The 13575-nt window shown below is 47.8% G+C and overlaps 1 protein-coding gene across 3 annotated transcripts in view; it reads right to left on the bottom strand.

The window, feature by feature from the left end:
• Window positions 1-13575, bottom strand: part of KCNN3 (potassium calcium-activated channel subfamily N member 3) — a 171914-nt gene that overhangs the window by 30943 nt on the left and 127396 nt on the right. For all 3 annotated transcript variants that reach the window (XM_008970283.4, XM_055101144.2, XM_063599074.1), the window contains one exon: window positions 4066-4207. In XM_008970283.4, the coding sequence (XP_008968531.4) occupies window positions 4066-4207 (142 nt within the window). The remainder of the gene's footprint in view (window positions 1-4065; window positions 4208-13575) is intronic.

Below are 13575 nucleotides of genomic sequence, written 5' to 3'. Positions count from 1 at the left end.
CTTCAAGTGGTATAAGGATTGCCTGTCCCCTGGGTCCCCTTTGGGATGCTGGGCCCTTTCACTTAGGTGAGTTAATAGTCTGACAGGCCACAGTGGCAGCCTGGCAGTGCTGTGTCACATGGCAGTGATGCAGGTTAGTTTTAAGAGACAAATCACCGAGGGCCTGGCTAACTGTGGAATCTTTGAAATGGCTGGTGGGTAGAGGGGGTGTGTGAGGAGGGAGGAAGCAGGATGGGAAAGGGTAAACAGCTGCTGCTATGACTTCCCTGGGGTCAGACTGGGGGGAAGAGCCATGACTCAGCCTTTTGCTTTCAGATATGCCAAGTCCTGAACCACAGGGGACATCAACTGGAGTCCCTGGATGTGCTCTGTCCAACTTCCAGTTCCATGCGGCGAGGGGAGTGGATGGGGTCCACTTCTGATGAGCTGGAACTTCCCAAGGCACGTGGGCGAGAGGGAGCACCGAGTGCATGGAGGGAGGGTGGCTGGGACGGGGTGAACACGCCTAACTCTAGAGATTCGGACCCAAATCTGGACCGAGACTCCTCCACATCAGTCCTCCCACCTCTTGTTTTCAAGAAACATTTTCCAGCTGGAAAACCTTAGAAGCTGGAAAAACAAGTATCCCAAGGGGAAAAGTATGAGGTGTTCTTAACTAAAGAAGCATAAAATAAAATAAAACACAAATGAAAGTGACAAATGGAGGAGGGAAGCCTGGAGGATTTACAGTTGGATTCTGTTTCTGCAACAGATTCCATGCAACAACTAAAATAACATCAATTGGTTTGAAACCAAGGTGTTTCGGGAGAAGCTCATCTTCTAAAACTGACATTAAGCAGATGTCTTGCTGAGCCCTCTTTTTGCCTCCTCCCGAAATGACTCAATTTGTGCTACCTTTTACTTCATCATCACTTTCCCTTGGCAGTTCAGAGGCATCTCTCATGAGGCCATTGGGGAAAAGCTCAGCGTCCCTGCAGATATCCAGAAGCTTTTGCCTGTTTGTCCATAACTGATGAAGGGTCTACAGAGAGAGTCCAGCTTTAGAAAGAGGCTAGATTGAAACAAAGTTATGCCAAGCAGCCTTGGGGGCTTTGGGGTCTTCCAGATGCCTACAGAATCAGAAGGTCAGCATTGCACAGCTTTTAGGTTGCACTGTCATTTCCAATTCTGGATACTAAATATTGACAGCTTTCTCTCTACTGTGTTGTCACCGTGATCATGAAAAATCCTTATGGAAAGATGCTGGACTTTAATGTAGCTGCTTTTGTGGGTGAAATCTCTCAAACACACCAGGTCTGTGCCAGCCATGGCAAGTTGTTCAGACAATTATATACCCTGCTTAATGGTTGATAATTACATTGTTACTGGGATTGCCAAGAGAAAACAATGATTAAGACCATTTACAGGACACACACACACACAAATCCTTCCTTTCCCTTCCCAAGCAGGCCTTGCCTTGGCCTTCCTGGTGTCCATGGTAACCAAACAGGAAGCCCTACCTTTAGTAAAGGCACTTGCAATAATAATTGGGAGCTATACATAGTGTTGGGAGGTTGGGAGGAGGAGGGGAAAGGATCCACAGCAAAGTGAAACCCTGGCTAGGAGTGACTCAGCTAGAAAAATCACATTTGTTAGAAAAATGCCACCAGGGTTCCTCACTGTGGCTGACCCCAGAGTGAGGCGACTGACTTTAATTTGGGTGAAAAACACTGACAATAAATAGAGGAAACCTCCCTGTTCCTGTATATAGAAAGGTGTATATTTATGCACAGGGTTTTGTACAAAAAGAGATGAAAGGCCTGGGCTGTATTTTTCATATGGAAGGTGGGAATTGGCTCCTCATCGTCTGTTTGTTCTTTCCACTTTGATCACACCTCAATCCACAGGGAACAGAACACTCTCTCTGGGGGAGCACTGCACACCCAGACAGCAAAAGGGGGTGCTGAAAGACAAACAGCCTCCGGACCCCAAAGAGAGGCAGGGGTGGGGCAAGGGTCTCGCCTGTTCCGCTCAGCCGTGCCAGAGTAGAGCCAGGAGATGCGGAGTCCAGGAACCAGGAAGCCAGGTCTTTGGGGTGCTGCTTCTTGGATGGGGACAGCTATGTGCTGAGAGGGGGAAAGGCTGGTATTTTAAAATAACAGAGGCTCCCGGCAGGGCCCATCCACCTACTGGCAACCCTGCTCTGTGCCAGCCCTGGCTGAGAGCTGGTTCTGAGGCACAAAGCCCCAGGAGTGGCTCTAAGAAGGAAAGCTTTGGCCTTCAGTGGCATTTCATTCCTTTCTGGTAAGAAGCGTCTTTCCCCGGTTTCCTCGTGACAGTTGGTGCTATGCCAAGACAGACTCCTACTAACCGATGGGAGGTATTTGTTCTAAAGCCTTGCACTTACCCGTGATTTATCACAACCCCAGCGCTAAGCTTTTTGTCATTAGCTGCTGTCGTAGGACCTGCCTGCTAATAGGGACCTGCCCTGGACTGGAGTCAGAAAGGAGGAGAGAGCCTGGCCCCTCCTGCTCAGCAGGCCGACTGCCCCAAGCCTGGGTCTGACTGTCTGGTTCACCAATATCAGCCCCAGGAAGCCAACAAGACAGAGTGGGGTGGGGAGTGGGGGCAGCCCCCAGCCGCTGTGAGGCGTTCACTCAGACCCTGCAGGAAGACCTGCGGCCCTCCCTTTCCACTGCAGAAAGGGGTCACTGCCCTTCCAGAAAGAGGGTCTTCATCTCTCCTGGAGGCAATGGGGGTGACAAATGGAATCTGAGGGATCACTGCAAGGAAGGATTTTCACAAAGGTGTGAGGGGGGCTGTGGACGGGGGGCTGTCCTTGGGAGGGTTGCGGTCTCCAGCCATGGAGACCCAGAGCCACACCACAAGCAGCCTGACCACTTCTCACCCCACCACCTCCCCCAACACTACCCAGGCTTAGATGGGCTTTCCTCTTTCAGCCTCAGTTTCCTCCTCTGAAAAAAGTGTCCAACCCTGGTCTGACACTGTTCTAGGATTCCAGGACGAAGGCCAAAGAGCAGCAGCTGCCTGTCCTGGACCCAAAGTGCAATGAGGCCAAGGGAACACTTCACCAACTGGCAACTGAAGGACACTGAGGACACCACCAACACTGACCTGTGTGTGGCCGCTTCTCGTTTTCGAAGCACTTTAACATAAATCATTGCATTTGGTCCTTGCACAAGCCAATGGGGAGGGCAGGGCAGGCCCTCCATCTCCACTTTCCCCTGGAGGATGCTCAGGTCCAATATGCAGAGTGCCTGGCCCAGGGTCCACAGTGAGCAGAAACTCAGACCCCACATCCCTCTCATAAGCCACACTGTGATGGCCATGTGACAGGCGAGAGTGTGTGCCTCCGCGAGAGTGTCGAGTGTGGGTGGTAGGGCACTGGGCAGGAGAGATACACCTTGAAAGGGCACGGCACACCTGCTGGGCACCTGGAGATGGGATCACAGACTTGCCAAATGCCAGTGCTGCAAAGCACTTGGCACTCAGAGCCCAGCCCCTCCATAGGCAGAGGTGGAAGCAGAAGCCTGGGAAAGGCAAGAGCCAGCCCAGGGCCATATGGACAGCCCCGTCCAGGACTCAGGTCCCAAAGGCCGACTCAGTGCTCTTTCCCCAGTCCCTGCTTCTGTGAGTTCCAGCTAAACATGATCAGAAATGGTGCCAAGGTCAGTGGGACCAAGGCAACAGGAAGGAGGACAATAAACTGCAAGCCCCAGTGCTCACTGGAGGTGAGCAAACTGGGTGGCTGCACAGCAGTGGGGTGGGCATCAGAGCATTGGGCCAGGACCAGCTTCACCCAGCCCATTTTGAGGGAGCTGTGAATAGACCATTAACTGCCAGGAGTCCACGTCTCATTCTTACCTTAGAAAAGTTAACTGAAAAGTGAGAAACCATTGCAGATTTCCCACCTGACATTTTATGTGTAGGGGACACACATGCAGGTCGGTTAACTAACAGCCACCCCCCGCTCTGCGGCTAGGAAGGCCCCTATGTGCTTGCAAGAAAGAGTTCAGCTCTTTGCCACATTTTAAGGGTAGGGAATGGGGAGAGGCGGGTACTCACCATGATGCCAGTGAGGAGACAGACACCTTTCCCACAGTATGTGTGGGGCACCATGTCCCCATAACCAATGGAAAGGAATGTGATGGAGATGAGCCACATGGCACCCAGAAAGTTACTAGTTACGTCCTGCTGGTCATGGTACCTGCCAAGGGGAAGACAGGAGTTAGTCGATGAACAGCCATTCCTGGGAGTAAGGGCTGTGGGCAAACCTAGAGGGGGGAAGGAAATGAGATATTTTGCTGAGGAAGAGGCAGCAGTGACGGTGGCTCACACAGATCTCTTTAGGCTACTGAAGGGGCTGCAACTGTGCCCACCCAGGTCCCACCTGCAGCCCCCCGTCCCGTTGGCCTCCCGCCATGAGCTTGGTCCCAGAGATAAAATGTTTTGTCATGATTTGCACCTCATTGTAGACATCCTTTTAGTGTTGGTAAGATAGCTTTGGATGAAATCATGCAGTAATCAAATTCAAATTTTCCCTTCCAAGCCGACAGTCTAAATGTATGTGGATGTGATTAATCTGAAATCACAAGCTCCTGAACAGGGAAAATGTCAAAAAAAATTACCAAACATATTCAGCGATTTCCTCTAAGAAAGTTGAAGCATCTCAAAGACTGGCATCTCCCGGGGGTCTGGAGGGAAGCTGTGGTGGCTGGGGCTCTCGTGGAGCTGTCTCTAGAGGGGGCTCTGGGGTGTCCACAGAGGCCTCCCTTTCTGAGTCAGACAGGGGCTTGTAGCTGCCCCGCCCTGGGAGGAACCAACTGGAAACATCAGCACCATTTCCTCTGCCCGGATGCCTATTCCACCCCATCCCCTTCCTCCCTCCCTTCATCCCCAACACCAAGACCTGCTGCATGCCAGGCTCTGTGCCAAGTACTGAAATACAGAAATGAACACCACACAGCCCCTGCCCTCAGGGACCCAGCCCAAGAGAGGGGTTTGCCAAGGAGGCAGACATCTGCAGAGGGGTGCAATCAGGGGGTGGACAAGGTGCCCTGGGGATGCAGGCAGAGGGCAATGACCTTGACCCAAACACATGAGGGTCCACAGAGGTGCCACAGAGGAGCAAGGCTTGCATTTTCCAGGCAGGCCCAGAGGAACGGGTGCTCTGGGCAGAGAACCCTAATGAAAGCCCAGGGCTTATACAAAGTGCAGCAAGGGAGCTGGTTGCAGGCTGGGTGGCAGGGCTGGTGAAGGTGAGTCCTCTTCCAAACCGTTCTCTAATGGGATCAGCCTGAACAACACACAATAGACTCTGTATTTTATACTGTAGGGCTTCACTTCTTGATAAAATCTCCTCTTAGCCACTTGGAGGCCACTAGATGGGGAAAGCTAAGAACAAAGGGCCAGGGAGACCAAACCTACTAGGCTGGATAGAGCAGAAAAGCCATTTAGGAACCTTAATCTATGGAAGTCAGTTACCACTGGGGCTTCCGTGAGTTAATGCACACAATGTGCTGGGACAGGCCTAGTACAAGGAAGCCCCCTGGAAGGATTCGCTGCCGTCATCAGGAATCTCCATGCCCCCACAGGGTCTGTGCCCAGCGAGTGACAGGCAAATGCTGCTTTTCCTTCCCTTGGCGCCTTAAGTGAGGCGTGCAGGGCAGGCTGCATGTGTAGATGCATCTAGAGATGGGCCTGGAAGGAGGCAGGAGCTCAGCCAGTCAGAAAGGGACAGGGCCATCAAGTCAGGGAGCAGCAAGAGCATGGTATGACGGATACTGTGCATGTATTGAGCACCTACTGTGTGGCTGGCACTTTGTACGCAAACATTCTAATCTCACAACAGTCTTTAAAGTATTTCCCAGGTAAGCAGCAGGAGGCACAGAGACACTGGGTGACTTGCCTAAGGACACACAGGAAGCAAAGCCCATGCTCCTTTCACTGTTTCACTCAACATCAGAGCGGCAAAAGTGACTGGCATGTGTCTTGGGAATAATGAGGAAGCTTCAGTGAGAGGAGAGCACCTGGGCTCCAGTAGCAGGTGACCAGGGGGCTTCAGAGACCAGGGGTCAGATTTAGGAAGGCCTGGAATTCTGGGAGAAGAAGCTTGGATCTTGTCTTAGAGGCCTTAGAAGAGATTCTGGGTTCTTGAGCACAGGAATGACAAGATAACACAGCTTGCTGGGAAGAATGGTCTGCGGGTGGCGAGCAGGGTATCTGAAGAGACAGGACACAGAGGTGGGGTGACCAGGCAAGAAACAGGTGTGCAAAGCTGGGACAGAGACGCAGGCCACAGCCTTTCTCACCCACCGGAGCCCGGCCCTAGCAGATTCCCGTGAGCACATCAATGGTGGGCTCTCCAGCCCCACTTGAGTCCTTGGCCAGCAACTGGGGACCCAGTGGGTGGCACAGCATTAGCCTTTTTGTGGCTGTCTGCACAAGGACATGGGTGTCTGGTACTTCTGGGGACATCTGAAGAAAAGATACCCCCTCCCCAAAGCTCTGCTAATGAGATGGCCTTGCCTGCCCACTCCATCTGCTATACTTGCTCCCTAGGGATGCTCTGTTACCACCCTAGGGGCCCCTGGCTGGCTGCGTGGGCCTCATTTCCCTGGGCTGGGCCTGCCTTTGCTCCCCTGGCTATCCTTGAGTAGCACAGGCTGGTGGCTCCCAACTCTGATTCCCAGGATTGCGTCTACCCCTGACCGTGACCCAGTGCATCAGCCCCCTCCCAGTTCTGCTGTGGCCTTGGAAAGGCAGCTGCCTCCCTGGCCTGCTCACTCTGCCCTGCTAGGCCCTCAGGTCAATGCAACCCCTCCCTTCCCAGCAGGTTGCTTTCTGGCTGGAGGGATGGTGGCAGACCCTATCCTCAGGCCCTGTGCTGAGGCAGTGGTGGAAAATGCAGACTTTAGCTTCTCTAAAGCAGCAAGACTCAGTGACTGTGGGAGGGGACACAGAAGGGAGAAGACATAAAGGCAGCTCCACGCCACAAGCCTGCAACACATAAATGTAATACAGTCACAGCCAGGGTCCTCAGTTCTTCTGAAAAACATTTTCTGGAAGATAAGTCTTGGGTAAGGTCTGAAGAAATGTGGTTGAGGCAGTTTAGCAATGAGGAGTTGAGCTGAGCCAGTGATCTTGGGCTGGGCTGGGCTTGCCTGGCTTGGAGCTCCAGCTCCAGAGTTAAGTAGCTCCACGGCTGTGGGCAAGTGACGTGCCCTCTCTGTCAATCAATTTCCTTATCCGATGATGGGAGGATTAAGTAAAATAACCCACAAGCAATACCAGCACAGTGACCCAAATTAAGTGCTCACTAAATGTCAGCCATTATTGTTGCTGAGAGGGCGCAGGTGTTATCAGTCTGAGAAACAATAGACAGAAAAATACAGGGGCATGGATTTACACGTGCAGTGGAGTGGTGAGGCATTCATGAAGATGTCTTGAAGTTTAGGCTGGAGAACTATTTGATACAGATACAAAAGAAATCAACTGTAAGTTCTTGGACAAAGAAAAGACATGAGATACTTAGTATCTGAAAATGATTCTTCTACATGAAAGACTGACTAAAGGGGTCAGGCCCCAGATAAGCAGTGCTGCTAGAAGCTTTGCAGGTGTCCAGGGAGAAGCAATGGAGAGCCTTGAATACCGAACCATGAAGTTAGGATTAATTTGTAGCCTGCCCTCTGTGCACATCATGGATTTTCTTGTGCACGTGGGTCTCCACAGTCCTCCTTTCCCTGCAAACCCTGAGGATTAAACTTGTGCTCCCTGGCTGTTTGGCTGCCCTTAGGATCATGGACCATCCTATTCATATGTGGGAGGATGCCAAGGTAAAGAGATTAGAGATCAAAGTGGAATTACATATAAATTATGTTCTTGTGAGTTTCTTTTTTCATTCACCATAATAAACTCCTGTGCGTGCTAACTGTGTGTGCTGAGGAGAGGAGTGAAGATCTTGAGAGTGTCCTTCGTTGTTTGTCAGCCTTCAGTGATCGCTTCTCTGGTGGGGGCTACGGAAGATGCTGAGATGAATTGGACATGCACCCTGCTCTCCAGTGGCTTGGAGCTTCGTCATGGAGATAAGACATACATGCAACTCACCAAGCAGGAAGTGATGAGCCAGAAGGCTGGGCTGGTGATTCAGGACTGTGGGAGTAGAGAGGAGGGAGAAAAGGTTTCTAAACCTATTCACAATTTTAGAGCGGTTTACACATGTCACAAACTCACATACTAATCTTGTGCTATTTTTTGCAATAGAAAATTTGGGGGGGGTAGCTCCATGTTTTTCTTTAAAGGCTGAGGAGGAAAAGATGTAATATTTCTTTGAGCTCAAGGGTAGTTATTACAGTTACTGATTTATCTTTCAGGGTGTGGACTATGGATTTTTTTTCACTTCTTAACATGAAATAAATGAGAGATACAAAAGACTATATGACTTGGCAAAGATGGTAGAGACATATGTCTACTTTTGCTCACTCAAATCCCTTACAGCTCAAAGTTGTTAGTCTCCTACTTTTAAAAATAAACAGGCAACCAGGAATCCCCAGACAGTCAGGAGTCTCTAACATTAAAGACACAGATCAAACCAGTCAATTAAACAAACAAAAAGAAGGAACTCTGGATCAAATACAGACCATTCACAGAGAGAACTCTTGAAAGAAAAATCCTATAATTAACGTAAGAGAGAGAAAATAAGATACTGGACCCACGAGACAAGAATGGAATGCTGTATGAAAAAAGTCTTCCTAGAGGGGCTGGAAGATGATAAATCGAGGAAGTCTCCCAAAAAGCAGAAAAAGACAAAGAATGAAAATGAAAGAAAATATGAAGTTAGGCATTGTGGTGTGTGCCTGTATCCCCCAGCTGCTCGGAGGCTGAGGCAGGAGGATTGCTTGTGCCCAGGAGGTTGAGGCTGCAGTGAGCTATGATTGTGCCCCTGCACTTCAGCCTGGGGACAGAGCAAGACCCCCATCATCTCTTCAAAGGAGAGAGAGGGAAAGAAAATATGAGAAAATCAGTGAATCAGTCTCCCAATTCAAACAGTAGAAGTTACAGAAAGAAACAACTGGGGGGAAAAGAAGGAGAAAGAAGGAGAGAGGTAATTATTTTACAAATCATTCAAAAACAAAAATCCCCAGAACTTAAGGGCATGAGTTTCTAGATCAAAGGCTCACTGTCCCCAGCACAGTGGATGAAAATAGATGCACCCCAAGGCACATTATTGTGAAATTTCAGAACACCAGGGGAAAGGAGACAATCCTACAGAGCTTTAGGGGTTTTGGGGGAGGGTATAAAAGAGGCCAAATACAAAGAACCAGAAATTACAACAGCTTTGGACTTTTTGACAGCAACACTGGAAGCTAGAAGGCCATGGAATAAAGCCTTCAAAATTCTGGAGGAAAATTATTTCCAAATCAGAATTCCAAACCAGAGACCAGAAATCTGAATTGGCCAAAGTATTAGTTCAGTCTGAGGGTGGAATGAAGACACTTTCAGATATGTAAGGTTGTCACGGGTTTGCCTCCCATGCACCCTCTCTCAGGAAGACACAGGAGGTATGCTTCACCAAAACGAAGAAGTAAACCAAGGAGGAAGACAAGGAATAAAGGTAACGAGCTCAGGGTGATGGTACAGGGAGGTCCTCATAGGACAGGTGCACACCAGGCGCGGAGGACAACCCGTCCAGGCTGGAGCAGGTCAAGAGGCTCTGGGAGACACTTCCAAGGAGATGAAATTGATAGGAAACTTAATGTGCCTGAACATCCTGAAAAGAGGTTTAGACAACTGCCAGAGTTTGCACTTGAATTAATGACGAATACATAGAAAACTAAGCAAACAAACAAACACGATCATTAACAACTCCAGGAAAAATGAAAAGTTCTGCAGGAAGGGAAAAGTTATCATATTTTTTACTACAAGGCTCAACTATGAATAGAGTCAAATTAGTGTTGACTGAGTAATGTAAACACTGATTACTGCTTTAACCAAAATTATGATGTAATTATAAAAGGAAGATGAAGGGAGAGGAAGAGTTGGAGGAGAGGAAAGGGAGCTAAATTTTCATCTCCCAGAGTGGGAAGGGAATAGATAATACCTAAATAAACCAAAGCATCAAAAGGTAGCAATACACACATATTACTTACAGACATGGAGGTAAATACTAAAATTAATTAGCAAAAGAAGGTAAAAGTAGCTGCCTCTGGAGAACAGCAAATGGGAAGAGCTGGTGGAAGACAGCAAATACCACGGAAGGACTGACTCTACAGTGTATGCACATGTAACTTTGATCATATCAACAGAACACCAAACCAAAGAGAAAAAACAAAACTACATGCAACATTAAATGACATCAAGAAACACAGAAAGAAAATAAGCACCATGAACTCACCATCCAGCTCCAACCTGTGGGATCTACTTGTATGTTCTCTCCATTCTCAGTGCCCCCCACCCCAGGATCATCATTACCCTGAATGTCATGTTTATCATTTCCTCGTTTTCCTTCATAGTGCTTCCACGTAGGCAGGATTACCTAAGCAATATGTAATTTCATTTTTCCTATTTCCGACCTTCATAAGGATGAAATCATACCACAAGAGTATGGTAGGAAGCTTCTAAAATGACCTCGATATCCCCCCTCCTCTTGAGGTCTTCACACACTTTTGCAATCCTTTCCTTTTGAGTGTGGGCTGGACCCAGTAACTGGTTTCTAACACATAGAGTATGGCAGAAGCGATAGACTTTCATTTCTGAAGTTAGGTTATGGTAAGATCATGGCTTCTGTCTTGGGTGATCTCTCACTAGTTATCTTTTGGATCACTCTCCCTGGGAGAATCCACAGGCCATGTCGGGAGGCAAGCCCGTGGAGTGCCACATGGCAAGGGACACAGCCTGCCAACCACCACATGAGTAGCTTAGAAGCAGGTGTTCTTTAAGTCAAGCCTTGAGGTGAGACCACAGCCCTGGCTGACAGCCTGACAATCTCATGAGAGAACTTGAGGCAGAGGTACCCATTTAAGCTGCACCTGAATTCCTGACCCACAGCAACCCTGAGATGGTAAATGTCTGCTGTTTTTAGCTGCTAAATTTTGGAGCAAGTTGTTATGTAGCAACAGATAACTAATACAGTGAACTCTTCTATGAATTGCTTCTTTTCTGTTCAACATATATATTATATTGACATATGTAGCTATAGTCTATTTTTATTCCTGTATTGTATTTCATCATATGAATATGGCATGATTTATTTATTCATTCACCTGTTGATGGACATTGGGATAGCTTACGGGTTTTTCCTCTAATGAGAAATACTGCTACAAACATTATTTTTTATTGACTTATTGTTATTATATTTTTAGAGACAGGGTCTTACTCTGTTGCCCAGGCTGGATTGCAGTGGCACAATCATAGCTTACTGTAGCCTCAAACTCCTGGGCTCAAGAGATTCTCCTGCCTTGATCTCCTGAAATGTTGGGATTACAGGCATGAGCCACCTCACCCAGCCCAAACATTCTTAATCATAGCTCCTGGTACACTGCATAAGAGTTTCTCTAGGACACATACCTAAGACTGGGTTTGCTGGTTTGTAGGATATGTACATATTTCACTTCATTAGGAAATGTCAAGTTGTTTTCTAAGATGCCAGTGCCAATTAGGCTTCCACCAGAGGTGGATAAGAGTTCCTGTTGCTCCATATCCTCATTAACACTTGCCATTGTCTGACTTTAATCTCTGCCACACTAGTGGGTGAATTGGGATCTCATCAAGACTTGACTTTACGTTTCCATGATAAAAGCTTAAGTAGCCTTTCGTATGTTTCTTTGTCATTCATACTTTCTCTTCTGTGGCGTGTCATTCATGACTTTTGTCCACTTTTCTATTGGCTTGTTTTTGTTTTTTCTCATTGATTCTAAAAGTTATTTATATATTCTAGATAATAAGAATTTTGTCAGTTTGTGTGTTGCAAATATCTTCTTCCAGTGTGTGCCTTGCCTTTTTCTCTACAGTATTTTTGATGAATAGAAGTTTTAAATTTTACTGTAGGTGACTTTATCATCCTTTAATTTATAATTAGCAGTTACTTGGTTTTTGCAGAAATCATTCCCTCCCTGAGATTGTAACATTTTTACATATTTTAAAATGTTGCCTTTCTAAGTCTTCAATTTGCCTGGAATTGATTTTGCATATGGTGTGAGGCAGGGATACAACTTCATTTTTTTCACATGGGTAAGCAATTATCTCAGTTTCACTTAATGTGCAGACCATCCTTTCTCCCACCAGCTTTCAATGCTCCCTCTGTCTCATAAATTATATGTGGAAGTGGTACTATTTCTTGGTTCTCTATTCTGTTCCATTGGTCTATTTGTCTAACCCTGAAGTTATATTACAGTATTCTCTGTAGCCTTTCCTTGGTACCTTCTGAGGGTCTAGCACATAATAGGGGCTCACTAAAATACTTGTGGACTGACTAAGGCCTGCATGCTGCTTTTCCTGTCCCTCTACAAAAGTGAGGCTTGCTTCAGTAATTCAGTGAATCATGTTAAAATGACTTCAGCTGTTCTCTTCGGCAGATTAAACCTTTGTCAAAGTGGCTGCCAAATTCCTTGAGCTTGGAGTCAGTTCTCACTATTAATAAGAACTCAGCTTCATGACACTACCTGTGATCTGTTACAGCACTAGGGTGACAGAAAATAAGCCAAAGTGAAATGACTGCCTCTTCTTCCTTATTCTCCAAAAGAATTTGAATACTTTTTAAAACTAGTTTTGTAAAAAAAAAAAAAAAAAAAAAAGGATTCTTTTCACATGGATCTACATGATATGATGGCTCTAGCCATTTGTCCTGGGTCTGATTTGTTTGTTGGAAATTTGCAGGCATTGAGCCAGATCCTCTGCAGAACTCCAAAGCAGCCAAATGGACTGCTTCGTCCTTGCCTTCCGGTCAATCTTCAGAGTCACACAGTCAGACCTGCCCACTGAGCTGTGAACACTGTGCTTGCGAATTTCTCCAATGAGGAAGCCAACAACACGTACCTGGCTTGGCCCCCTGGCGGCCTCTGACCCCACCGGTGCCTCTCTCCTCGGAACACTGCCCTCCTCTGGCATCTGCAGCGGCTCACTGGCCTGCTTTCCTCCCACTTCGACTGTGCCTCCTTGGCTTCATGCTCTGACCACCGCTTCAGGGTTGCTGTGCTCCAAGCTTGCCTTGCACACATGGCTCTCTTGCTCCTGTCACTCCTGCCCTGTCCTCCCTGATGCCTTCTAACTGGCCCTTCAGGACCCACTTCAAATCCCATCCTGACCCACCCAGCCAACCCCAGCTCTTTGCCTGTGTCTCACACACGTGGCATCAGCACCATCCACCTACTGCCCACACACTGGCTTGCAGAAAGGCCGCAAAGCTGGCTGGGGTATAGCTGAACCTACAGATTCCAGGGCCAGAACACCTAAGTTTGAATCCGGGCTTTGCACCTTAATGTCTGCATGAACTTATCCTCAGTCTTCCCACCTGTAAAAGAGGATAATACTTGTACCACCTCACAGAGAGTTACTGTGAGGGTTAAAGGAGCTGATATG

The sequence above is a fragment of the Pan paniscus genome, chromosome 1 (assembly GCF_029289425.2).
Source record: "Pan paniscus chromosome 1, NHGRI_mPanPan1-v2.0_pri, whole genome shotgun sequence".
Taxonomy (NCBI): Eukaryota; Metazoa; Chordata; class Mammalia; order Primates; family Hominidae; genus Pan; species Pan paniscus.
The sequence above is the reverse complement of the archived record's forward strand: the minus strand, read 5'-3'. Positions and strand labels throughout refer to the sequence as shown.